The following is a 23,320-nucleotide window of genomic DNA, read 5'->3' as shown; positions in this document are numbered from 1 at the left end:
CATCAAGCACTTACTTTTGTCAAGCTAGACTTGGTGACACAGCTGTCATGGTCTTAACAAGAAGAGGAGCATATGCTGCTGAACGGCACAAAGGGCAAAAGGACAAAACCTTGATTTTTCCTGCCAGCAGAAGAGGAAGCTTAACAAAGTCAATCACATTACACTTTACATAAAATGCACCTACACAAATTTATATTCCCTCCTCTTAGATGTTCCAGTTCTTCATCACTCCAACTACATGTTTCACTCAGCTGAAAATGCTGAGTGTTTGCTGAGTACTCCCAGCAGCTGAAATACAGAAGGCCTAGGAAGACACCGAGAAAGCTCACTGAGAGCTCACTACTGCACTTGGATTTGTCTGTGATTGTGTTTGCACGATCAACTTCATGGATTTGTATCAACACTGTTAGGAATCTCCACACTTTTCAGTTTTCACTCCACTTCAATTTTAACAATGCTTGCTACGTATATAACATGTGCTAAACTTTGTGCTCCAAGTTGGAGGTGGAAAGGTAAAAGGTGACAGATTTGGTGCTGCAGGAGGGAAACATAATACTCAATTCAAGACTTCCTGAACTGGACTTGCTCTAAACAACTAAGAACCTGGGCTTCTACAAGAAGCAGTGACTCTCCAACGCTTCCGTCATTCTAACGGTTCACTTGGTCAAGCTGATCCAGACTGGCCCTGGATAATACAGCCTGGATATCCCTCCTTAAACATGACCACATTTTTTATCCTTCAATTAAATACTCCCTATCAGGAACAAATGACACTCCACCAAAACAGAAAGAAGGGTTATACAATAGCAAAGCCAAAAGCCATAGCCAAAAGAATGCACAGTGATGAGTATAATCATAATTAATATTCTCAGCATGAATATTGTCTACAATTTCTTATAATTTCATTATGTATGAATCCATATTTTACTACACTAGTTGAGACTAGAGAATATTTGGAGAAGTTTGACCAGTAAATGATCTTATTTATTTTATATACACAAATATGTACACTTGTATGTACACTGATTATAAAAGCAACACATGCTTTGGGGTTGGCATTGTGACTCAACAGGCTAACCCTCTACCTGCTAGCGCCGGTATCCCATAAACGCATTGGTTTGTGTCCCAGCTGCTCCACTTTTGATCCAACTCCCTGCTTATGGCCTAGGAAAACAGCAGAGGATGACCAGCTCTGGTCACTTGGGAAGTGAGCCAGAAGATAGATAATCTGTCTCTCCTTTTCTCTGTAATTCTGCCTTTTAATAAAATAATTATTTTTAAAAAATAATGGATCATCTAATTCTCCCTAGATTTGGCCTCAGATTGTTCTCTCTCTCTCTGTCACACACACACCCACACACACAATTTTCTTAATGCTATTTACTTAAAACAAAATTAAGCAAGTTTACAATTCCTAAGTGGACACACTGACAGTGGGTGGGCTAACTAATAGAACTGCTGATAACAGTTTAAGGTTAACATTTTTCCATATAGAAGTCAACACAGAGAAACATACTTGGCTAAGCATAATTCAGTGTGTAAATTTTCCAAAGAAAACAAACATTACAACCACTAGAATTGTTTTCCTGACAAACAGACCTACCATAGAGATCAGAAATGAGAAAAACCTAAAATGAGACCCTGGAGAAAACTGTATTCTATTCTTTAAAAAATACATACACACTCACCAATAAATAAATATTTCCTTCCATTTCTTCTTCACATCCACTAACCCCCCAAACTTCCTCTAACAATAAAAGAATAAAAATCAGTAACAGATGTTATTTGGAAACTGCCTGATTCATGACTTTTACAAAGCCATTAAACTATCATTGACTCAGTATTATTTTAATGCATTCATTCACTTGTTTCAGTTGCTTTAGCAAATGTCTACATACATTGGCCTTTCTGTGTAGTTCCTAAATACCGGGGGTCATATCTGATTATTTTATATCCCCTGGACTCATTACATGGTAGCTATTCAGTAAATATATGCTGTACTTAATCCAACCAATAAAACTGGAGGTACACATAGGGGGCTGGCATGTGGCATAGTAGAGTAACCCCCGTCTGTGGTGCCAACAGTCCAAAATGGCCATGGTTTGTGTCCCAGTTATTCCACTTCTGATCCAGCTTCCTGGTTAATGACCTGGGAAAACAAGAAAGATTAGCCCAAGTGCTTGGGTCCCTACACCCACATGGGAGACCCAAAAGAAGCTCCTGGCTCTTAGCTTTGGATCAGCCCCAGTTCTGACCACTGCAGCTTTCTGGGAAGTAAACCAGCAGACAGGAGAACTCTCTCACTCTTTTCCTTGTTTCTGTAACATTGCCTTTCAAATAAAAACAAAAGAAATATAATAATATAAAATATCTAAGTGTCAGCAAACACTACTACATGTAATGAGTGTGTCTTTTCCTACACTTAGCCTCTCTGAAATGAAGATTTGCCTTTAAACTCCATTTGGTAGTTTTTTTTTTTTTGTAGGAATAAGATAGTGTTATAACTTAACAATTTATGGCTTTGTAGTTTTAGTGTATGTTAGGTCTTCAAAGACTGAAATTGTCTTTTTTCATCTTAGTTTTCTAATACATGCTGCTTAATATATATGTTAAATGATAAAATGTCTTACAAAATTTCAATTTGAGAACAGGAATAGTTGGGGAGAGATCAGAAAATTCACGTTACAAAGAAACTTAAGAAATAAGCTGGCATAAAAAAATAAAATAGTATATACTAGCATTTCAATGTTTTTTAGATTTGTTGTTATCCAAATGCAATGAAATAAACAGCGGGTTTTCCACCTGCTGGTTCACTCTCCAAATACCTGCAACAGCCACAGCTGGGCCACGCTAGAGCCAGGAACCTAGAACTTAAGCTGGATCTCCCGTATGGCTGGCAGGGACCCAGGTACTTGAGCCATGATCTGCTGTTTTCTAGCCACATTAGCAGGAAGCACTTTGGGGATGTGGGTATCCTAAGAAGCAATTTTATCACTGAACCAAACCAAATGTTAAACAGCTACTTCCTAAATTAATTTCCAGGTAAATAAGTTTGGGCAAATAAGTAAGAAAAATTAGCCAGCTTCTTTAGGTATAATCTGGTATCTTTTAAAAAAAAAGTTTTACTTATCTTTATTGGAAAGGCAGATTTACAGAGAGGAGAGACAAAGTGAGAAAGATCGTCCATTTGATGGTTCACTTCCCAAATGGCCACAATGGCCAGAACTGAGCAGATATTAAGCCAGGAGCCAGGAGCTTCTTCTAGGTTGCCCTCCCCCTTGGGTGCAGAGTCCCAAAATCTTGGGCCAAACTCTACTGCTTTCCCAGGCCATAAGCAGGGAACTGGATGGGAAGGGCACAGTCGAGATATTAGCACCCTTTTGGGATGTTGGTATTTGTAGAAGAGGTTTGGACAACTGAAACATCATGCTGGCAGAGGAGCATATTAAAGATGCTACTAATGAGAATCTCCAAAACAGAGAAGGTCATACTATTTGTGAAACATGTTTTTAAAGGAGCAATTAAATCTTTCAGAATATTAGTTACCAATATTAAAGTAAAAATATCAAAAACCCAATTTCCATGCAAAACTTACTAGTCCTAAATACACACACACACACACACACACACACACACACATATATATATATTCATACACCTCTATATTAAGATGTGTACTTAAACTCAAGGGTTAAGGGAAAAACTACATTTAAAAAAGTTACAATTTGAGGATACTCTTTTGTAACACAGCAAGTTTATCTATTCCCTGTGATGCCAGCATTGCCCACTGGAATGCTGTTTTAAATCCTAGCCACTCTGTTTCTGACCCATATTCTTGCAGGTGTGCCATGGAATGCACAGGATCATGGTTCAAGTGCTTGAGTTCATGCCACCATTTGGGAGGTCCGAATAGATTTGCTGGATCCTGGCTTCAGCCTGGCCCCAAACCGGCTGTTGTGGCCATTTGGAGAGTGGACAATTGGATGGAAGATCTGTTTCACTTCGCATTTCAAAAAACAAAAAATCTTACAAGAATAAAAAAACAAACCCTACAACTTTAGTAATTTAAATGTCACCTAAAATAAACTAAAGGTATTCCTTTTCAAGGAAGAGAAGTCCACGTTAGATATTAAAAATACCATTTAATCACTCTGAAAATCACTCTCTCTTGTTGATAGTGCTCCTGAAAACCAAGCTGAGATCCTAACAATGAAACAGAAAATCAAACATACAAGGAAAAGACATAAAAAAAGAATTGTTACCTGAACGCAATACGATTTTCAGCATAGAAAATATAATGTATATAGAAATTGTAATTTCAAAACTCACATGATAGGCTAATAAATAATAGGAATCATAGGGATAATACTAAATAAAAAGTTGTAAGAAATGTGTGAAAATGATAAGCAGCTGAAACCACTCTCTAGGTTTTAAGATTCATTATAGTACTTCAGTAATTGAAACAGCAGTACAAGCCCAGGGTAAGACAAAGAGAGCATGGGAACAGAGGAGATCCTAGGAAACAGACTCTCCTCTACATGGGAACTTGGCATAAAAAAGAAGGCATTTTCACAGAGGAAGAGACCACCTATGTGCAATCTGTGCAAATATATGTTATCCATATTATAAATATATATATATATATATATATTTGCTTGACGCCAAACACAAAAAATAACTTCCAGCTGGATTGAGTACCTACATTAAGAAAAACAAACCTTTAATTACATAGATAAAATATAGGATGTGTTTTAGACTTTGGGTATGAAGTGATCCTTAATTACACAATTTATAAATCAAGAAGGGAAAGGACTATACTAAAAATTATCATATTAAGGTTAAAACTTCTATACAACAAAAACACACTGACAAAGTGTAAAGAGAGCACCATGTGCAATGCATTAAAAAACACAGCATTGGTAGCAGAATTTGGCTTCGCAGTTAAGATGCCTGCATGCCAATTTGGCTTTTAGGGTCTAGTTTTGATTTCCAGTTCTGGCTCTCAGCTACAATTTCCAGACCTTACAAAGATAGCTTTAATCACCCAGGAGTTGAATCCCTGCTACTCCTTTGGGAGCCCTTTATGGGCTCTCAGCTTTGGCCCAGCCTAGACTTGGTTACTGCAGGCACTGGGGCACTGAACTGCAGATGGGAGCTCATGCCATTTTTCTCCCTTTCAGTTTCCCAAATAAGTTAAAAACAACAACAACAAAACATTGCGCAAGTCAGCAACCAGGGTTAAAAGATTAAAAAACATGAATAGGACCCAGTGTGGTATCCTAGTGGCTAAAGTCCTCGCCTTGCATGCGCTGGGATCCCATATGGGCACAAGTTTGTGTCCCAGCGGCTCCATCTCCCTTCCAGTTCCCTGCTTGTAGCCTGGGAAAGTAGTAGAGGATGGCCCAAAGCCTTGGGACCCTGCGCCCACATGGGAGACCTGGAAGAAGCTCTGGGCTCCTGGCTTCAGATCAGCTGAGCTCTGGCCTATGCTGCCACTTGGGAAGTGAACCAGCTGACAGATCTTTTTCTCTCTCTCTCTGTAAATCTGACTTTCCAATAAACATAAAAAAGCCTTTTTTTTTTTGTTAAAAGATTAAAAAAGAAAAACATGAATAGCAAAAAAACGCAAAAAAATAATGCAAATGAACACAAAAACAAAAGTATTCTCACCCATTAGATTGATAAGAATGTAGGGGAAATAAAAATTCCCATGAACTGCTGGTAAGAATATGAACTGGTATAAAATCATGGGGGGCAATTTTAAAATTGTAGTACTGTATATAACCTATATAATTCAACAATTCCACATCAGCATTTATAAGTGAACCCTAGTGGAAATGATATATTTGGTGAGAAGAATGTTCACTGTAGCACTGTTTACAATAGAGGAAAGAAATTTTAAAAATGAAAAAATATGACTTGCTCATGCAAGCTGCAGCATGAAAGCATGTTATTCTATTATTTTTGTGTTTGCTTGAAATTTCATTGCTTTCAAAATGATAAATTTTATCATTATGCCTTTAATATGAATATATTCATGCAAAACATGCAGATAAGGAAAACAAATTAAAAAAATAAAGCCAGTAGTATGGGCCAGCACGGTGGATAAGCACGCATGCACAGTACGTTTTCCTACCATACCAGCATGCTATGTGCACTAGTTCAAGTTCCAGTTGCTTCCCTTCCCATCCAGCTCCCTGTTTATGACCTGGGCATGCCCGGAGAATGGCGCTAGGCGTTGGACTCCTGAAACCATGCGGAAGAGTCAGAAGCTTCTGGCTCCCAGCTTTCAGCTCTGGCCATTGTGACCTTTTGGGGAATACGGGGTGGAAGACTCTGTGATTTCCTCTCTTTTTGTAACTCTGACTTCAAGTAAAATAAACAAATCATTAAAAAAAAAGAATAAAGCCAGGAGTGAGACTGGTTTATAAAACTCATGGCATATATTGGACATAAGTGCTCGGGTTGGCTCATGACTCTTTCAGAAAAAGCAAAATAAGTAGATATTTAGCAACTACTTTATTAAAATTGTTCTAAGTTTACCCATTATATTTTTAAATCAGTAATACTGAAGATTGAGACATTCAAAGAACAGCACAACAATTTGTATACGTCAAAGACAGAAAAGCTAGTGAAAATAAAGAAACTTGACTTAAGTAGTTTCTTCATCTACTCCTGAAAGACTGTAGCAAAATAACATTAAAAAAGGACCTTAACTCTGAGATTAGTTTGAGTGATAATACTTCAGAAAGATGGTTTTTGAAAGGCCGAAAGTAACTCATTCAAATCAAATTTGGTAAAGAAACCTTCAAAATAAAATCTGAAAATTCAAAATTTAATAGCCTTAGGACATACAAAGGTGTGTCTAAAAATATTCAGTTGACAAGATGTTCCTCAACAACTGAAACAAAAGACATCAATGAAGCACAGAACTGCTTGTTATTAAATGATTGATAATTAAGATATTTTCCTTTCAACACCTGAAGGCAGTCACCATAGGAGGGGATCCGTTCATTTGTTCACCCGTTTAAACAGCTCCATTGTTTCCTGAGGATTAAAGGGCCAGTTACTGGGCAGAAACCACAGGCAGATTTTTACAACTCCATGGAACCAAGCAGAAAACCAGTGAAGTAACAGCAAGGGAGACAAATCAGGCAGCTCAATTGGAGACTAATATTCCTACTTTAAGGAAGTCTGCCTCACTGACAATTTGCACTTAGAGCACACGGCCAATTGCACATGTCAACAAGAGATAGCAAAGCAGCCCTGCAATGGAACCGTGAGGCCTGTCTCCTGATGGCTTCCAGATAAAGCTCCGGCCTCATCTCCAGGCTGACTTGAACTGTCTCTCTGAAAGAACAGTTTTAACAATGATCTTACAAAACTGTAAAGATTTGGTACACTAGGTTTTTTTTTAACTTTTAACATTATTGATTAAAACAGCTGTTAATCAGACCCAGTAGAAAGTACAAATATAATAAATAAATAAATAATCTACCCTCACATTTTAGATCTTTCAGAAAAAATTTACTCAAAATAGATCACAGACCTATACATGCAACACAAGAATGTAAAACCTCTAGAACATGAAAAAAAAAAAAGTAGGTGACCCTGGATATGCCGATGACTTTTTAGATACAACACCAAAAGCATGATCCACAAAAGAAAAAAAAAATGTTAGACTGGACTCAAAACAGGCACTCTGAACACAAAATGGCACAGAAGCTTTGGAAGACAGGAGTGTCTCCCAGTGCCAAACATAAGGTTATGCAATGAGCCATCAAGTAAGTATTTATTTACCCAAAAGAAATGAAAACTTAGGTCTACACAACACCTGCGCATGTTTATAACAGGTTTGTTCATAGTTGTTCCAAACTGGAAGCAACTAAGATACCCTTCAAAAGGCAAATGAACAAACTATGATACATCCACACAATGACTTATTGTCAGTAATAAAAGAAATGAACTCTCACAGAGATAATATCCAAATCCACAAGCAAGCCAGTGTTCACTGATATGGCAAGGAAGTTCTACTTTAACCCTTACAAGGAAAGCATTAAAGCCATCTCATCAACCACTCTCCTTTTCCACCTTATTCCAGTTCTTGTTCCTGCTCAAACCAGTGTCCCCACCTAGACGCGACCATCACTGTTCTGTCATGTCCAGCATAGCAGCCCTCTGTTTTACTTAACTGGCAAACTGCAAATAGAATCCAATTCAATTATTTAATAAACTTTATTGAAATTCTGTCTTTTGTCACATTTGAAGACTGAACTATAAGTGAGGTTATAATGAATCAGAGTAGATATATGCAAAATTAGTTTGCACAGCTACAGTAGCTCTAAGAGCAGAAACTAGGCAGCAATGCAAACACGCCAACCTGCCCACCGACCTACTAAGGCCATGGTTTCATCCAAAAGATGATGGAAGCAGACAAAAGCAACTCGGGAGGTGGGGAGGGCAGTTACAGCTTCCCTGCCTCCCCAACAGCTTAAAACTACTAAGTGACTGGCATATCACCTCCAATTTCTTGTGTTCTGAATCAAAGTAGCTAGTCAATCTAATTTCTCATGTAAGTTTCTCACACACAAAACAAACGAATCAGTATGCCATCCACCTGGCAAACATCTCAAGTACAAATGCTGGCATTCTGATAAACTCACCAGTCATCTGTGAATGTAATTCTGGTACACATATATGACTAATGTGTATCTCTCACACACACACACCTCCAACTGTCACAAACTCTGGAGTGCCAGCAAGGTGGTGTTTCTGAGCTTTTAGGAGGTCTTTTTTTTTCTTTTTGAGAGTAATTTTATAAATAAATTCCATAATGAATGATACTGTGTGATGCCTCTTGTGAGAACAGTCAGCTTTTCCTCTCGACTAGCACACTACTCATTTAAAGTAGCAACACCCCTTCACACTTTTTAACTAGACGAGGTATGAGGAACAGATTGTGGAGTTAAGCTACCCTCTGAATGACTGACATCCCTAATAGATACCAGTTCAAGTCTTGGCTGCTCCACTTCTGACCTAGCTCCCCACTGCTGGCATCTAGGAAGGCAGCAGAGGAAGGTGCAAGTCTTTGGGTCGACGAACCCATGCGGGAAACCTGGAGAAAGCTCTTGGCTTCTAGCTTTGGCCTGGCCCAGCTTGGCAATTGCAGTCATTTGAGTGAATCAGTGGAAAGATCAATCAACCTCAATCTCTAACTTCTCTCTCTCTCCCCCCTTCTCTTTGTATTTCTGCCTTTCAGACAGATTTTTAAAATGGCAAATCCTATTTCATGACAGTGAACACTACAGTTCACAAGCAATAAAAGTTGTGCTTTCTTAAGACAAATTCCCTAAAATGCTTTCACTATAGTCTTTTTTTCTACCCACACTTTCTGTAGATAATAGGTAAATAATATATAATAACTGAAAAATCTGCAACATTTTTCTTTTTTCATTCAAGTTCATACTACATACTAGAGACATTCAGAAGTAAAGATGCGATGAACAGAAATTGGCAGTCACTCATCTTGTATGCTTAAGTTTTTACTTGAGCAGATACACTTCAACCAAACTCTGGTACACACAAGAATAAATCTAAATATTAACAAGTCAAAGTAGGGGCCAGCGCTGTGGCCTAGCAGGTAAAGCCACCAGCTCCGGTGCTGGCATCCCCTTGGATGCTGGCTGGAGTCCTAGCTGCTCCACAGCTGATCCAGCTCCACACTAATGGCCAGAGCAAGCAGCAGAGGATGGCTCAAGTGCTTGAGCTTTTGCACCCAAGTGCAAGGTGAGTGGCAACTCCTGGCTCCCAGCTTCAGACCAGGCTGGACCGGATGGGGTCTAGCCACTGAGGCCATTTGGGGCCGGAACTAACAGGGGGAAGATCTCTGTCTCTCCCTCCCTCTCTCTATAGCTCTTTTACATAAAAAATAATTTTTTTAAAGCAAAAGTAGATGTAAAAAAAGAATATGAGAGGAGCACTTAATCAGCTCAGGGACACTTCTCTGACACAGTGTGGCATTTGAGCTAAGACCTGAAGGACAAGGAGTCTAAGCCAAAGTCCAGATCAGCCTGGACCAGGAAAACGGCATCAGCGGGGCAGCTCCCACATTCGCTGTCACTAGCTCCTGTCCCTGTCCTCTTCCATCCTACCCAACCTCTTAGCAAGATGCCAAATTGCTTTGTCAAAAGACAAAATCACAGAAATGTAGGTTAAAAATCTTTGTGTGGTAGCCTAGTGGCTAAATCCTCACATTGCAAATACTGAGATCCCACATGGGTGCCAGTTCATGTCCCAGAGGCTCTACTTCTCTTCTAGCTCCCTGCTTGTAGCCTGGAAAAGCAGAGGAGGATGCCCTAAGGCCTTAGGACCCTGCACCTGCATGAGAGACCAGGAAGAGGCTCCAGGCTCCCAGCTCCTGGCTTCGGATCAGTTCAGCTCCTGCCGTTCAACCATTTGGAATGTGAACCAGTGGATGGAAGATCTTTCTGTCTGCTTCTTTCTGTAAATCTGACTTTCCAATAAAAATAAACAAATCTGGATTTTTTTAAAAAGCCTTTATTTTTTTATGACACATTTCCATAGACTTGGAGATTTCCCATCTCCCCCTCCTCGTTTTCTCTCTGCTGATTTCCCCTATTTTATAATCATAGTCTTTCAAAAATGGACATAGGCCCATCATTCATTGTAGGTATAGACTATTATAGAAAGTGCAACATTCTATTGTAAAGATGTATTGTACAGCTTCATTGGGATTCCATCTTTCATTTGGGAGTAGAGGTGCATACTGCAATGTATCCTCACTTCTGGGTATGACAGTCTCTATTTTATAGTTCCTTTAGATGATTACTTACATATATATATACACATGCATGTTTAGCTATACATCTATTGATCTTGTATTTTGTATGAAGGTTGCTTTTTATCAGAACATATGATATCTGTTCTTTCACTGAGTCTATTGGTGCCTTCTGGACACCATTTATTCCATTAAATGGATAAGTGTTCTGACTGGCTGCACAAAACAGACTGAAGTTATTGCCAGATGAGGACTGAAGAAAGCATACACAAAACACAGAGCGCACTGGTCATTCCAGCCTCACTCATCCTCTAGGGTGGGCACAGGTAATTGCAACATCAAATTAATTCATGTCACCTTGTGTCAGCCTTACAGGATGTAGGGAGCAAGGAAGGCATTGGCCTTCAGCTCTCATTCTCCTGACTTCTCAGCAAGTCAGCTTCACAACTTAGCTTCAGTTTGGTGATGTGGAACTTCATCATAGGTGATTCCATTTGACTTTTAGTCTGACCTTTTTGGGGCTCAATACAAGAACTTAATCCGAAACAACAGGCCCCTGTAATTTTCAACAATCTCCACATTGCTAAACACAGTGGTCATTTTTAGCCACCTCCCCTGGCAACACTATTTAGGATAACTCAATGCTTCCCGATTTTCTTTGCTTGGTGTCTAGGACACTACTTGTGAATTTTCTCTCATCACTAACTGATTCATCAGTCACCTCTGCAGATAATTCCAAATCCACCTCAACACCATGGAGCACTTGCTTCGGTGATATCAACAACTGCTACCAAAATATTGCTGTGAAACCCTCAACTGACAGCTAAGGTCAGATGTTCCTCCTCATCCCCAGACTAATTCATCCAACTGTCTCTTCCACAGTTGAATTTCAACATACAGAGACATCTCAAATGTAACGGGGACAAACTGAATTACTGATCCCTTTCCTCCTCTCCATATACACACTGGGAGATTTTCCTAGGACAATAAATGGCAACTCCTTCCCTGTAGTTACTGAGACTAGAAACAAGGTGTCATCTTTGATACTCATGTCTCACATTGAATTTGTTGCAAAAAATCTGTTGACTGGTCCATCCAAACACATCTGGATTTGGGCCTCTTCATCCTCCCCTGGTTCACACCAGCACAATCATCTCAACTGGACTGTCTCTTGAGCTTCCTAATCAGTCTCCCTGCTTTCACCTTTGCTTCTGTGGTCCACAGTCAACCTGTGTTACATCCAGTGATCATTTTAAAATGTCACATCATACTCAGGCCTGCTCAAAACCGCCCAAGGGTTTCCGTGGACCTACCACCACCCATGAGGGAGACCTGTATGAAGTTCCTGGTTCCTGCTTCAGCTTGGTCCAGTCTGGCTAGTAGTTTGTGGAGACTGAATCAGTGGATGAAAGACCTGTCTCTAATTTTTGGAAAATAAACAAACAGATCTTACAAACAAATCCAAGTCCTTTCACTCCTGCCCTCTCCTGCCCTCACTATGCTCCAGCCACTTTAGCCCCTCGCTGCTTCTCCCCGTGTGAGTCTGCTGCCATACACAGGCCTCTGCCCAGGCCATGCTTTGCACTGGGTTCTTTATAAAGATTTATTTTTATTATTTTTTCATTGGAAAGGCGGATATACAGAGAGGAGAGACAGAGAGGAAGATCTTCCGTCCGATGATTCACTCCCCAAGTGAGCGCAACGGGCCGATGCTATGCCGATCCGAAGCCAGGAGCCTCTTCCGGGTCTCCCACGCGGGTGCAGGTTCCCAAAGCTTTGGGCTGTCCTCGACTGCTTTCCCAGGCCACAAGCAGGGAGCTGGAAGGGAAGCGGGGCTGCCGGGATTAGAACCGGCGCCCATATGGGATCCCGGGCGTGCAAGGCGAGGACCTTTAACCACTTGCGCCACCGCGCCGGGCCCTGCACTGGGTTCTTTACTCAGCCACCTATGTGGCTTGCTCCCACTCCTCCTGTTCATCCTTTCAAAGGCTCCTGTATGAGTAGGTCTTCTCTGACCACCTAATTAAAGGGAACTTTGCCCCCTACAACCTGGCACTCTCTTAAGCCTAGTGGGTTTGCATTTTCCTCTACTGCCTTTACCTTCATGTATTATGTCATCTTCCTATTTACTATCTCAGTACTAGAATGCAGATCTTATGACAGTGCCCAAGGCTAGCTCCTGGCCATCTGATTGGCACTGCAGTGATCTGTTGAGTGAATATTTGTGTGAAAGGACATGAGAACGAGTGATGTACAAAGTTTTGTATGGCTGAATTGCAGACTTGTATACTAAGGTAGTTGGAAGAGATGGGAAAAGAGACCATAAGATATAATGGACTGTTGCCTCTACATTAAGAGCAGCAAAACAACACTGGAGTTTCATGTAAGAGAAAAAGCTGATCAGCTTTATTTTCAACAGTCTGGCACCAGCATTGTGGTTTAGTGGCATCCCACTTGGGCCTTGGTTAATAACATGGCTGCTCCGCTTCCAATCCAGCTCTCTGTAATGTGCCTGGGAAAGAGCGGAGAATGGCCCAAACACGTGAGTGCCTGCACCCATTGGGAGACCTGGAAGCAGTTCGTGGCTTTCGACTGTGCCCCTATTCCAGCTGTTTGGGGAATGAACCAGCATATGTAACTTCTCTCTTGGTCTTTCCCTCATTCTGATTTCTGCAAGCAAACAAATAAATAAATCTACAGGGAGTGTGTTTGGAGGTTCGTATTTCTCCCTCTCTCTATAATTCTACATTTCAAATAAAAAATTAAGAAACTACTGGATCTTTTGCAACTGGAAAAGTTGCAAAAAGCAGTCCAAAAAGGAGACTGAAAGAGAATTATTTTGGGTTTGCTTTTTAAAATCGCATTCCTGAGAAGTTCTTTTAAAAATTAGTCAAGACAGTAGCATTAGAATGTATCAGGCCTGATGTTGATTTTGTTTTGTGGCTCTTCATTTAAGGGGATGTATAGTAGCTGTGTAATGGAGACTGTCATATCTAGTAACATGTTATTTAACTTCATGGCATTGTAAATTTCTATTTTTCTTTTTATTGTTGATTTTGTATCATGACTTTTCATTTAAGGGGATGTACAGTAGCTGTAAAATGGAGACTAACATCCAGATGTCAGGATACAATGTAATATGCATTTCTACTTCCAAACAAAGATGGACTCACAATGAAACTGTTTACTATATCTTGACAATAAGATTCTGGACTCTCTGCCATTGTCCATGCCCACAGTGAAGGACACATGACTGTGTATGAAGAACTAAATGTTAGTAATGATATAGGGGAATGAGGTAGGGGGAAGGGTATTGGGGAGGGGAGAAGGGAATATGTAACTGTATCATAAAAAGATAATAATAAAATGTTTAAAAATTAAAAAAAAAAGAAGACTGTATCAGGCCTTGCCCAATCAGGCCGATTCACTGAACTGGTTCAGGAACAGATTACAAACAAACAAACAAACAAATGAAAACAGTACCTCTGCAGCTTCAAACAGCTAATCTGTACCCATTCCCCCTGAAAGGATTTGGCTTGGCTTACTGTCGCTTCTTCTAAGCACCCCATCTCTCATTCCTAGCTTAATCTTTAGGCTTCTACCACACTGCGGATCAAGATGTCCCTAACCTGGCTATTCTGCCCTCGGTGTTCCACTAGCCATCCCAACAACGCCAGGCTGTGTTGGAAACACCTAGCTAAATGCTGCTTTCTCTAGCTAGACGGGCCGTGCCTTTTCTCAGCTCTACACACCCAATGCTTAGGAAGGCTAAGTCTGAGAGGGACCTCTGTTTTGCAATATGAAGAATTAAGACTGAGTCACAGATGATTGACCCACACATGGCCTTTCAGACCTCAACTATTCTCAGGAGTAATGACCTCCAAAACGAACAGTCGAGATTGTTTTCAGCTGCACTTGCTCTTAGCAAAAAGGCCCAGAAGCAATGTGATTTCCTTTAAATGAATAAATCTTTCAAAGTTACTAAACTGGGAGTGGGGGCGGGGAGAGGAGGCTACACACTGTGTACTGTATATATCAGTATCGTGTACTGTCCGCACAGTACGAGATGTCATTCGGGAATACCGAGGACGTTCTTCTTCCCGTGAGTCTCAGACGATTCCAATACCTGCTTCAAATCTCACTCTGTAAACCCAGAGTACACCCCATGGGTAAAGGCAGACAAATGCAATTGTGCAAGGGGTTCTTAACCCACCCCACGCATGTCCACGAACAGGCAAAGACGACAGTACGGAGCACTGTTTCCAACACCATTCTCCTGGCATGGTGTTAAGTACGCCCCTCCAAATCGCAACTCCCCCCACAAAAAAGCCTCGCCGGACCACGTCCTCCTGGTGTGCTCGGGTACCTGTTCCCAGTCCTTCTCACACCGGTCACTGGGAAAAGGCCCCAGGAAAAGGCAGTCGCCTCACATGGGCTGTGTTTCCTAGAATCCCAGAGGGAACCAAGGAAAAGAGAAACCTGATCTAGAGAAAGGCAACAGAGAAGCCAGCAGGGCTTACCAGATCGAAGCCCGCAGGCCTCCGCGGCCTCCCCTTAGCTTCGGGTTCCCAGGCAGCCACAGGTACGCCGCAAGGGCCTCTGGGGGCTGTAGTTTCGGTCGCACACAGGCCGCGCCGGCAGCATCCAAAACTACAGTCCCAGAAGTCAATGCGAACGCGTACCGGGACCCATTAAAGCCTGCAGTTTGCCTTTAAGAATAGAAGCCGGCGCTATTTTTTAGGCTAATCTTTTTAACATTCCAGGCCTGCCTCTTGGTCTGTGTTGGACTCGTGTGGGATCAAGTCTCAGCCCGTCTGTACTCCTTACTTGGGCTTCCTCTTCTTCAGGACTCGGGAACCGGCCAACGCCCCCTCCCCGGCGCGCGCCCGGGGCTTGGCCTGCGCACGCGCCCTCCGCGGCCACGCATGCGTAGCGCCCGCAGCAGTCGCCAGCCGCGCGCGCCGCGGGGTGCTCGGGGTCCCGGAGGTAGCCGGGCGGAGGCGGGGCCTGCTTCCCCACCCCAACCCCGCGATGGCTTTTGCCCCGGCGGGTCGCGTCGGCCTGGGGCGGGGAAGACGGCGCTGGGGCAAGGGGGCGGCTCCTGGCCTGGGCCGGGCGGAGAAAGGGGCGTGTGGGAGAGGTGAGGACCCCCCATCTCCACTCCCCTGCTCCCGCCCCCTGGGCCGAGCCCCACCGAGGATGGGGGCGGGCTCTGCGCCTCGGGTCCTCGCCGCCCCGTCAGCTCCGCGGCCCAGCCCGGCGCCCCAGCACTGGCCCGGGCCAAGCCTCTCTCTTGGCTGGGCCAGGAGCCGGCGGGGGTCGGAGGAGCGGCGGCCGCAGCCCGGGCCAATCCGAGCGCGCAGCGAGGACAAGGGGCTAGGGGAGGCTGCCGGTCGCCCTCCTCTTCCTCCTCCTCCGGGAGGACGAGCCGCGGAGCCGGCGTCCGTCGGGCGGGCGTGCTGAGGCGCTGGGCGGAGCGCCGAGGGCGGAGCGTGGCGCCCGGAGAGGGGCGGGGTGGGAGGGAGCCGGGTGGCTGCCACGGGCACACGCACACACACACACACACACACACACACACACACATACAAAAATCGCAAATGGCTGGAGAGCGTCGGAGGGTGAGCGGCCTCTTTGGGCAGCAGCACGGATTTGACAGCTCGACGACGTGAGGATATCCGCTGAGCCCGCCAGGCCCAGAGCACTGCCCCGGTGCAGCGAGGCCGGCCGCTGGCCCCCTCCGCCACTTCCCAAACTTTTGTTTTTCAATTTCTGACCCGGAGAAGGACGCACTGCCCCTGCCGGGCGGAGGAGAGAGAGAGCGTGTTGGAGGGGGGCAGATCGGTTGGAGGCCAACACTTAGACCAGACACCTCCGGTGCCCTATGTCAGCCCGACGTGTGTTGTCGTGACGACTCGAGCTGTTTTTTGCTTTTTTTTTTTTTTTAATTTTGTTTTTTTAGAGCCTCCCGTGCCTCATTTAGGAACTGCAAAGTGTCCTTTTTTGGGGGAGGGTGCTGGTGGAGGGGGCATGCTGAAAGGTAACTGAAAGACCCCCACGTCCGGATCGTCATGGAGGAGGGAGAGAATGAAGTGAGGTGGGATGGGCTGTGCAGCCGGGATGCCGCCACCCGGGAGACCGCTCTGGAGCACATCAGGCAGGTGGTCCTCAGGAAGACCGAGTGCCTCCGGTTCGCCCCAGAGACCCCTCACCGTCCGCTGGACGGGCATCACCCCAGCGCCGTGGCCGCCGACGGCTTGAACAAGTTGCTCGCCCATCTGCTGATGCTTTCCAAGAGGTGTCCCTTCAAAGACGTGAGGGAGAAAAGCGAGTGCATCCTGCAGTGTGTCCAGGTAAGCGAGTGCCTCCTGAGAAGTCTTGTCCAGCACGCGCCCGCAGTGACAGTGTCTTGGCAGTCCCGGGGAGTTGCAGTTGCTTTTTCTCGTGGCTTGTGAACTCCGGGATCCCCTTGGCGATCTCAAAAGCAAGGTGGTAACTTGCTGTGAAAACGCTGAGTCTGGAGCACAAACTGGACAAGTGTAAAAAAAAAAAATTGGTTTTCAGCTCAACAAGTCTTGTTTCTAGAGTGTGCAAAGCAGAAACTTTGCCACAGTTCCTTGCAAAAAATACTTGAAAGCTACAGCTAATTGCAAGTGGAGATTTGGGGCTTTTTGTATCTTTTTAAACATGTGACTGGCAAATGTAGCCAGTATGCTGTTCACATCGTTACGAAGTGTTCAGAGTGGAAAGTTTCTCATTTTTTAAAAGCCTTTAACATGATAACGCTTATTAACTGTTTCCCAGGCAGCTTGTTCTAGATAATTAGCAGGACAGTTTTTTCTTGTTAACCACTCCCCCCAAACGCCAGGATGTATTCTCTCTGAATGTCACCCTCCTTTTTTTTTTTCTTCCAAAAAATGAATTAGAAAAAATTAGCAAACACCTGTGGTTATAAAGAAACTAACTTCATTAGTTTCTGAAGTTCGACCCAGATAGGGGTGAATGGTAGTTAACATGTTTATGGGAAATTATTTAGCCAGCTTTCTTTGTGTCTGCCTAAGTTTTTTTTCTTTCCCTATATACATCCCTATTTAAACTCTGGGTACATTAGATCACAGCATTTCATTTTCTCCCATTTTGTAGTCCTGTTTTACCAGATTGTTTTATCGAATAATGTGTGTATGATTCTTTTGGTGTTAAGAATATTCACTGACACAATATGCTTGCCAGTGTATAAATTAATCCATACATTTCAGAATCATGTATGATGTTTAGATTTTACAATGAGCTTGGATACGTGTATAAGCTAAAATTGATATTTTGTTGTTGTTGTTGTTTTCAGTGGCTTGAGGCTAAATTAAAGCAATTAAAAAACATCATATGCACAAAATAAGGGCTGTTTCACCTCACAAACACAATTCGTTTACTTAGAGTTACCAAAAGGAATTAATTTTCTAGATCCCTGAAATCTGTCCTTTTAAGCATACAAGGCTGTTTTTCTGTCTCAGGCTCTGATGATGTAACAGCCTTTCTTTTTTCCCCACAATGGGATCTCCATTATGCACAGCAAATGCTGTGAAGGAATGTATAGGCCTACAGGTTGCATATTTTGGGGGTTTTTGTGTCCCAATTTTTTAGGGTTTCTATTCTTTCCCTTGCTGTCAGTGTCCTTCACTGTGGTCTCTTCCTGACCTGTCTTGCTGCTAATTTATATTAGAGTGGGAAACCAGAAACCAGATTTTTATGTTACATTGAAAATAAGAATAAGTTCCAGGCAGTACAGTGTCAAAGGTTAGCAAGTAGCTGGGTCCCTGAGTCAGACCTGAGATCGAATTCTACTCCCTCATTGCTATACTGCATAATCTTGGGCAAGGTTCTTGACCTTTCTCAGCTTGGATTTCCACATCTATAAAGTGGGAATAACAGTGTGGAGCTGTTGGGAGAAAGCAGTAAGAGGAAGTGGATGATTCTGTCCTCCGTCAGAAGTGAAAAGCAGGGACTGTGTGATATTGCAGTGGCAGACTTAGTCACCCTGCAAAAAGGATGCTAGTCTTTACTGGCACACCTTCCAGTAGATTTGTACTCTTTTCAAGTCTGCATCTATTTTACTCTGATCCTGCCACAATTACACTCTCTCCTCTCTCTCCTCTCTCTCTCTCTCTCTCTCTCTCTATATATATATATATATATATATGTACATATATACATAGTAACTTGTTTATGTGCCTGTCTCCCCAGGAAGGCTCTAAGTTCTCAAGTGTATTGACTGCAACCTGGAAACAAATAAATAAATATCCAGCGGATGAATGAATTTGTATTTGCTCTCTTTCTCATCCATCTGAATAGAAGTTTCCACTTTAGGGAGATTCCACTGCCACATTCATGCAACAGGTGCTTATTGCACTCCTGGTGAATGGACCGGGTTCCAATGCTGGCATTCTTCTGAAAAGATGGATTATAAAGAAGTAAACAAAAATGTTTAATTTTAGATAGAGAAGTCTCCCATGGGGTCTTTGCATTGAAGCTGAGACTTGATGAGTAAGTACTGTACATGAAGTGAGACCTCTCCAGACCTGAGGAACAGCATGGATGAGGTTCTGGTGGCAAGAGAGATCAGGTGCGTTGCAGGAACTGAGGCGATGCAGTGTGGTTGGATGAAGCAGTGTGAGGGCCATGTGAAAGCTCTTGCAGACCTGGCTCCAGGAGTTTGTTAGATCTCCAGCTGGGGATACGAAGTCGTGTCATCTTTGCTGGACTAAGTTTTCTCCTCTGCAACCTGAGGATGATGATGGATAGTTCCTGTCCTGCGAGTTCCTGTTACTGCGAGTGTAAAAAATCCCAGCGTGGCGCCTAGCACATGGGAAAGACTTGGTAACTTTGGCTATTCTTGACTCTTATTAGGCAGGAGCCAGACTCCAGGAGGAGCTGACAGGCCATGGTCAAGGTTAGGGACTTCATTCTAGAAACAGTGAGGAGCTTTTCAGTGTTGTTTTGTTTTGTTTTGTTTTTAGTTAGATGATGACATGATTAATGGTGTGTTGGAAGGATCACTGTGGAAGCCAGGTGGAGAATGGATTTCTGGGGTCACGAGTAGAGGTGCGGCTTCAGTTAGGAGGTCATCCTATTGGCTTTGGTAAAAATGATGGTGGTCTAGGATGTGGAAAAAGTGAAGAGGCCTGGGAGATAACACTGAATTAGAAACCACAGGATAAAGCATTTACATGGATTTAAAAGATAAGGAAAATAAAATCAAGAATGGTTCTAAAGTTTCTGACTTGAGCCAGATTTGTTTCCTGAAAACAGAGTAACAGGTGACCCATTGAGGGACAAAAGGAGTTGTCTTAGATATGTTGAGGTTAAGGTGCCTGTAAGATACCTGAGTAGAAACACCTCCCCAATAGACTTCTGCCCCCTTGCTGCCAAGTGTTCCAGTGTTGCCTGGACCATCTTTTCCTTCCCCAGGCTTCCCCATCCTCCACAGGGCTGCAGAGCCATTTATCTCAAGTGAAAATCTGACCATAATACTTTCCCTGTCCAAACCCCTTATACAGGAATAGAATCTATATTTCTTGTGACCATCACATAATGCCCAGCCTCATCTGGCTTTCGTTTATCTGCACAGTCACATTGCTCACACTTCCAGCAATCAGCCTCCTAAGCAAAATGGGAAAGTAGTGAAAAGGTGACAATTGATAATGCATTCTGTTATTCATTAGTAATGCAGCAAAAGCTGAGCTACATGTGCCAGTGTAGAGGAGAGATGATAGAGGTGGTGGGATGGATGGAACTGGAAAATGGCTAATCTTGTGCAGAATTGGCATGTTAGGAGATGGTATCATCTGTTTATATGCCTGTTCTTAATTTATTGAACTGACATCAACATTTAAACCTATTCCACATATTTTTGGAACCTATTCTGTGGTAGATACTATACTCAGGACTAGAAGATCAATATTTGTTTGCTGTTTTTGAAGAAGGCCCTGTCTTCTCATAGGAGACTTTATGCTGGATTTAGAAAAAAAAAAAATATATATATATATTATGTATAACACCTTCCTGACACTCTTGATAGTTTAAAGGAAAATAAATACTATCACAGGCCCACTTTACTAATAAAATTCACTGGTGGGGAACTATATAGTCTTGGTGATGTATGTACTTATTAATAAGAGTGCATTTAAATATTATGGAATTATAAAGAGTACCCTGAATAGCCAGGTACCTTAGAAGAGTGATCATTTAATCATTTTTACTGTAGTATGAAGGACAACTGTTGAGTTTTCTCATAAGTTTGCAGGCAGATAACACTGAAAGTAATTTGGTTTAAAATAGAAAATTTAAACTAAGTAATCAAACTGATGCCTTATAGGAGTGTAAATACTAGAGACCACCAGGCCCTAGTACCCATTTTCAGTCTTATTCCCTTAGCTCAAAGTGTCCTTGCCCTGCTTTGATGATTGCAAACCAATCTCTTTCTAAAACCAACTTCTACAATGGCTCTCAGATCCCATGGCTTTCAGATCACAAGGCTCATAGGTCACTTCTCTCCTCTGTAGATAACATCTTGATAGTAAGCCTTGGCTTGTTCCACACCCTTGCCCTCAGTAACCCAGGCACTAATCAACAAGTACTGCTACCTACACATCACCCTCAGACGACTGCAGCCCACTTTGCCATCATTGGAACTCCCCAAAGAGCACAATGGCTATCTAGTCAGTGCCCAACCAAAGGAGGACCACTAGGATTGTGGGCCAGCCAGACCTCCACTCATGAAGTGAACATGGACCTCTGAACCCCAAGTTCCATTTGTAACCTTCACTACCTTTAGCACCTCAAGGAGTGAGCAGTTAAGTGACAGCTCCAAGTACTCCTTTCTGTGTACTCTGCAAGTCAATAACTGCCTGCTTCCACCAGCCTGATGTCAATGATGGGCCTGATGCACGTTGGAGTTTATCATTTTCTATTGGGGGTGGTCAGAGGACCAGGGGATGGCACTAGGAGACTCATTTAGTGAAGTAACTGTTTCATCCCATGAACTGAGTTGCTGACTTTGATGTACTTTCGCAGCCTCTGTTAGAGTTGCAGGTGGAGTTGGAGTATCTTATTGGTACCAATTGGGTAATTCAAATCTGTAGTTCTAACAGTAAGTCTGCTTCACAAAAAGACTCTAGAAGTTGGCAGTTTGCTTGATTAATGGCTTCAGTGGCTCGGCCACATTACCTTTTTGCTTTCCATCTGTTGATGTTCTCCTTAGCTCAGCCTAGAAATTGATGTCTCCTCATTGCAAGGCTGCTACAGCAGTTCCAGGCCCACATGCAGTCATGACCATCTGCAGCTAAGAAGAAAATAACTTCTTCCCTTGTGTTTATCAGGGAAGAAAAGTTGTTCCCAGAAAGTCTTACAGACTTGCTCTGAATTTCTATTGCCTGGGATTGGGTCAGATGCCCCCTCCCATTTTAAAATTTTTTTTTTTTTTATTGCAAAGTCAGATATACAGAGAGGAGGACAGAGATCTTCCATCCATTGATTCACTCCCCAGGTGGCCACAATGACCAGAGTTGAGTCAATCCAAAGCCAGGAGCCAGGAGCTTCTTCTGGGTCTCCCATGCAGGTTCAGGGTCCCAAGGCTTTGGGCCGTCCTTGACTGCTTTCCCAGGCCACAAGCAGGGAGCTGGATGGGAAGTGGGCTGCCAAGATTAGAACCAGTGCCCATATGGGATCCTGGCTTGTGTAAGGTAAGGACTTTTAGCTGCTAGGCTACTGTGCAGGGCCCCAGATGCCCATTTTAAAGCCAGCCAGCCATTGGCAAAGAAATTGGACACTTTTATTTTTAATTTGGATTAATGAGTTTTCAGCCCAAAGGGCCAACAGACCCTATCCCCCAACCCTTAATTTTTTGAATAGAGAATTCTGTTGGTGAGAAATGATGGGAACAGAAGGTCCAGTTAGATGTGTCCTCTCAAAAGCTACACATGTATCTAAAGTACCATTAAATCTATTTATTATTTGGATTTTATTAGAAACGCTGGATTCATTTGTAATGGAGCTATGTAGTGTATGCTGTGACAGAATAGATACATTTTAGAAGCAGCTTTGCTCTAAAAATTGCTGGTTTTGCTTTGATTTCTTTTTCTGCCATCTAGTTGTGATTTCTTTTTCTGCCATCTAGTTGAAGCCGAGAGCTGAAGATTGAGCATCTCAAACTTTCACTGCCGACTCTTCAGTTTCACAGCAAAAAGGAGAGTTCTTTTTCTAGTATCTCTCCTCTAGATCCGCTGTTTTCTAGTCTTTGTTAGTTTATAGATTCCCTGAAAACTCGTTTTTCCCTCAGCCTATGTCTGTCTTCTCCACCCGGGGGTTTCTCTCCTTACTCTGGCCGCTTTCTTTCCTTGCTTTAGAGCTAGAGGACAGCACAGCACCAGCTATTCTCAGGGTTTTGTTTTTTGTTTTGTTCTGTTTTGTTTTGTTTTTAGGGGTGGTTGTTCTTTAGATAGACAGTGTAAATAAATTGAAGGCACATCTTTC

General features: G+C 42.8%; 2 protein-coding genes across 4 annotated transcripts in view; one reads left to right on the top strand and one right to left on the bottom strand.

Moving 5' to 3' along the window:
* CEP57L1 (centrosomal protein 57 like 1) overlaps positions 1–15,379 on the bottom strand; it is a 58,796-nt gene extending 43,417 nt beyond the window's left edge. For all 3 annotated transcript variants that reach the window (XM_040983870.1, XM_040983872.1, XM_040983871.1), the window contains exon 1: positions 15,319–15,379. The gene's annotated coding sequence lies outside the window, so the exon portion shown is untranslated. The remainder of the gene's footprint in view (positions 1–15,318) is intronic.
* A 975-nt stretch (positions 15,380–16,354) lies between these two features.
* Positions 16,355–23,320, top strand: part of SESN1 (sestrin 1) — an 86,212-nt gene continuing 79,246 nt past the window's right edge. Inside the window, exon 1 of the mRNA XM_040983868.1 lies at positions 16,355–17,148. Within this exon, the coding sequence (XP_040839802.1) occupies positions 16,867–17,148 (282 nt within the window). The 5' untranslated portion in view covers positions 16,355–16,866. The remainder of the gene's footprint in view (positions 17,149–23,320) is intronic.

This window comes from Ochotona curzoniae, unplaced genomic scaffold, assembly GCF_017591425.1.
Source record: "Ochotona curzoniae isolate NIBS_2020 unplaced genomic scaffold, NIBS_Ocur_1.0 contig_3819, whole genome shotgun sequence".
Taxonomy (NCBI): Eukaryota; Metazoa; Chordata; class Mammalia; order Lagomorpha; family Ochotonidae; genus Ochotona; species Ochotona curzoniae.
This window is presented reverse-complemented; position numbering and strand designations above follow the sequence as displayed.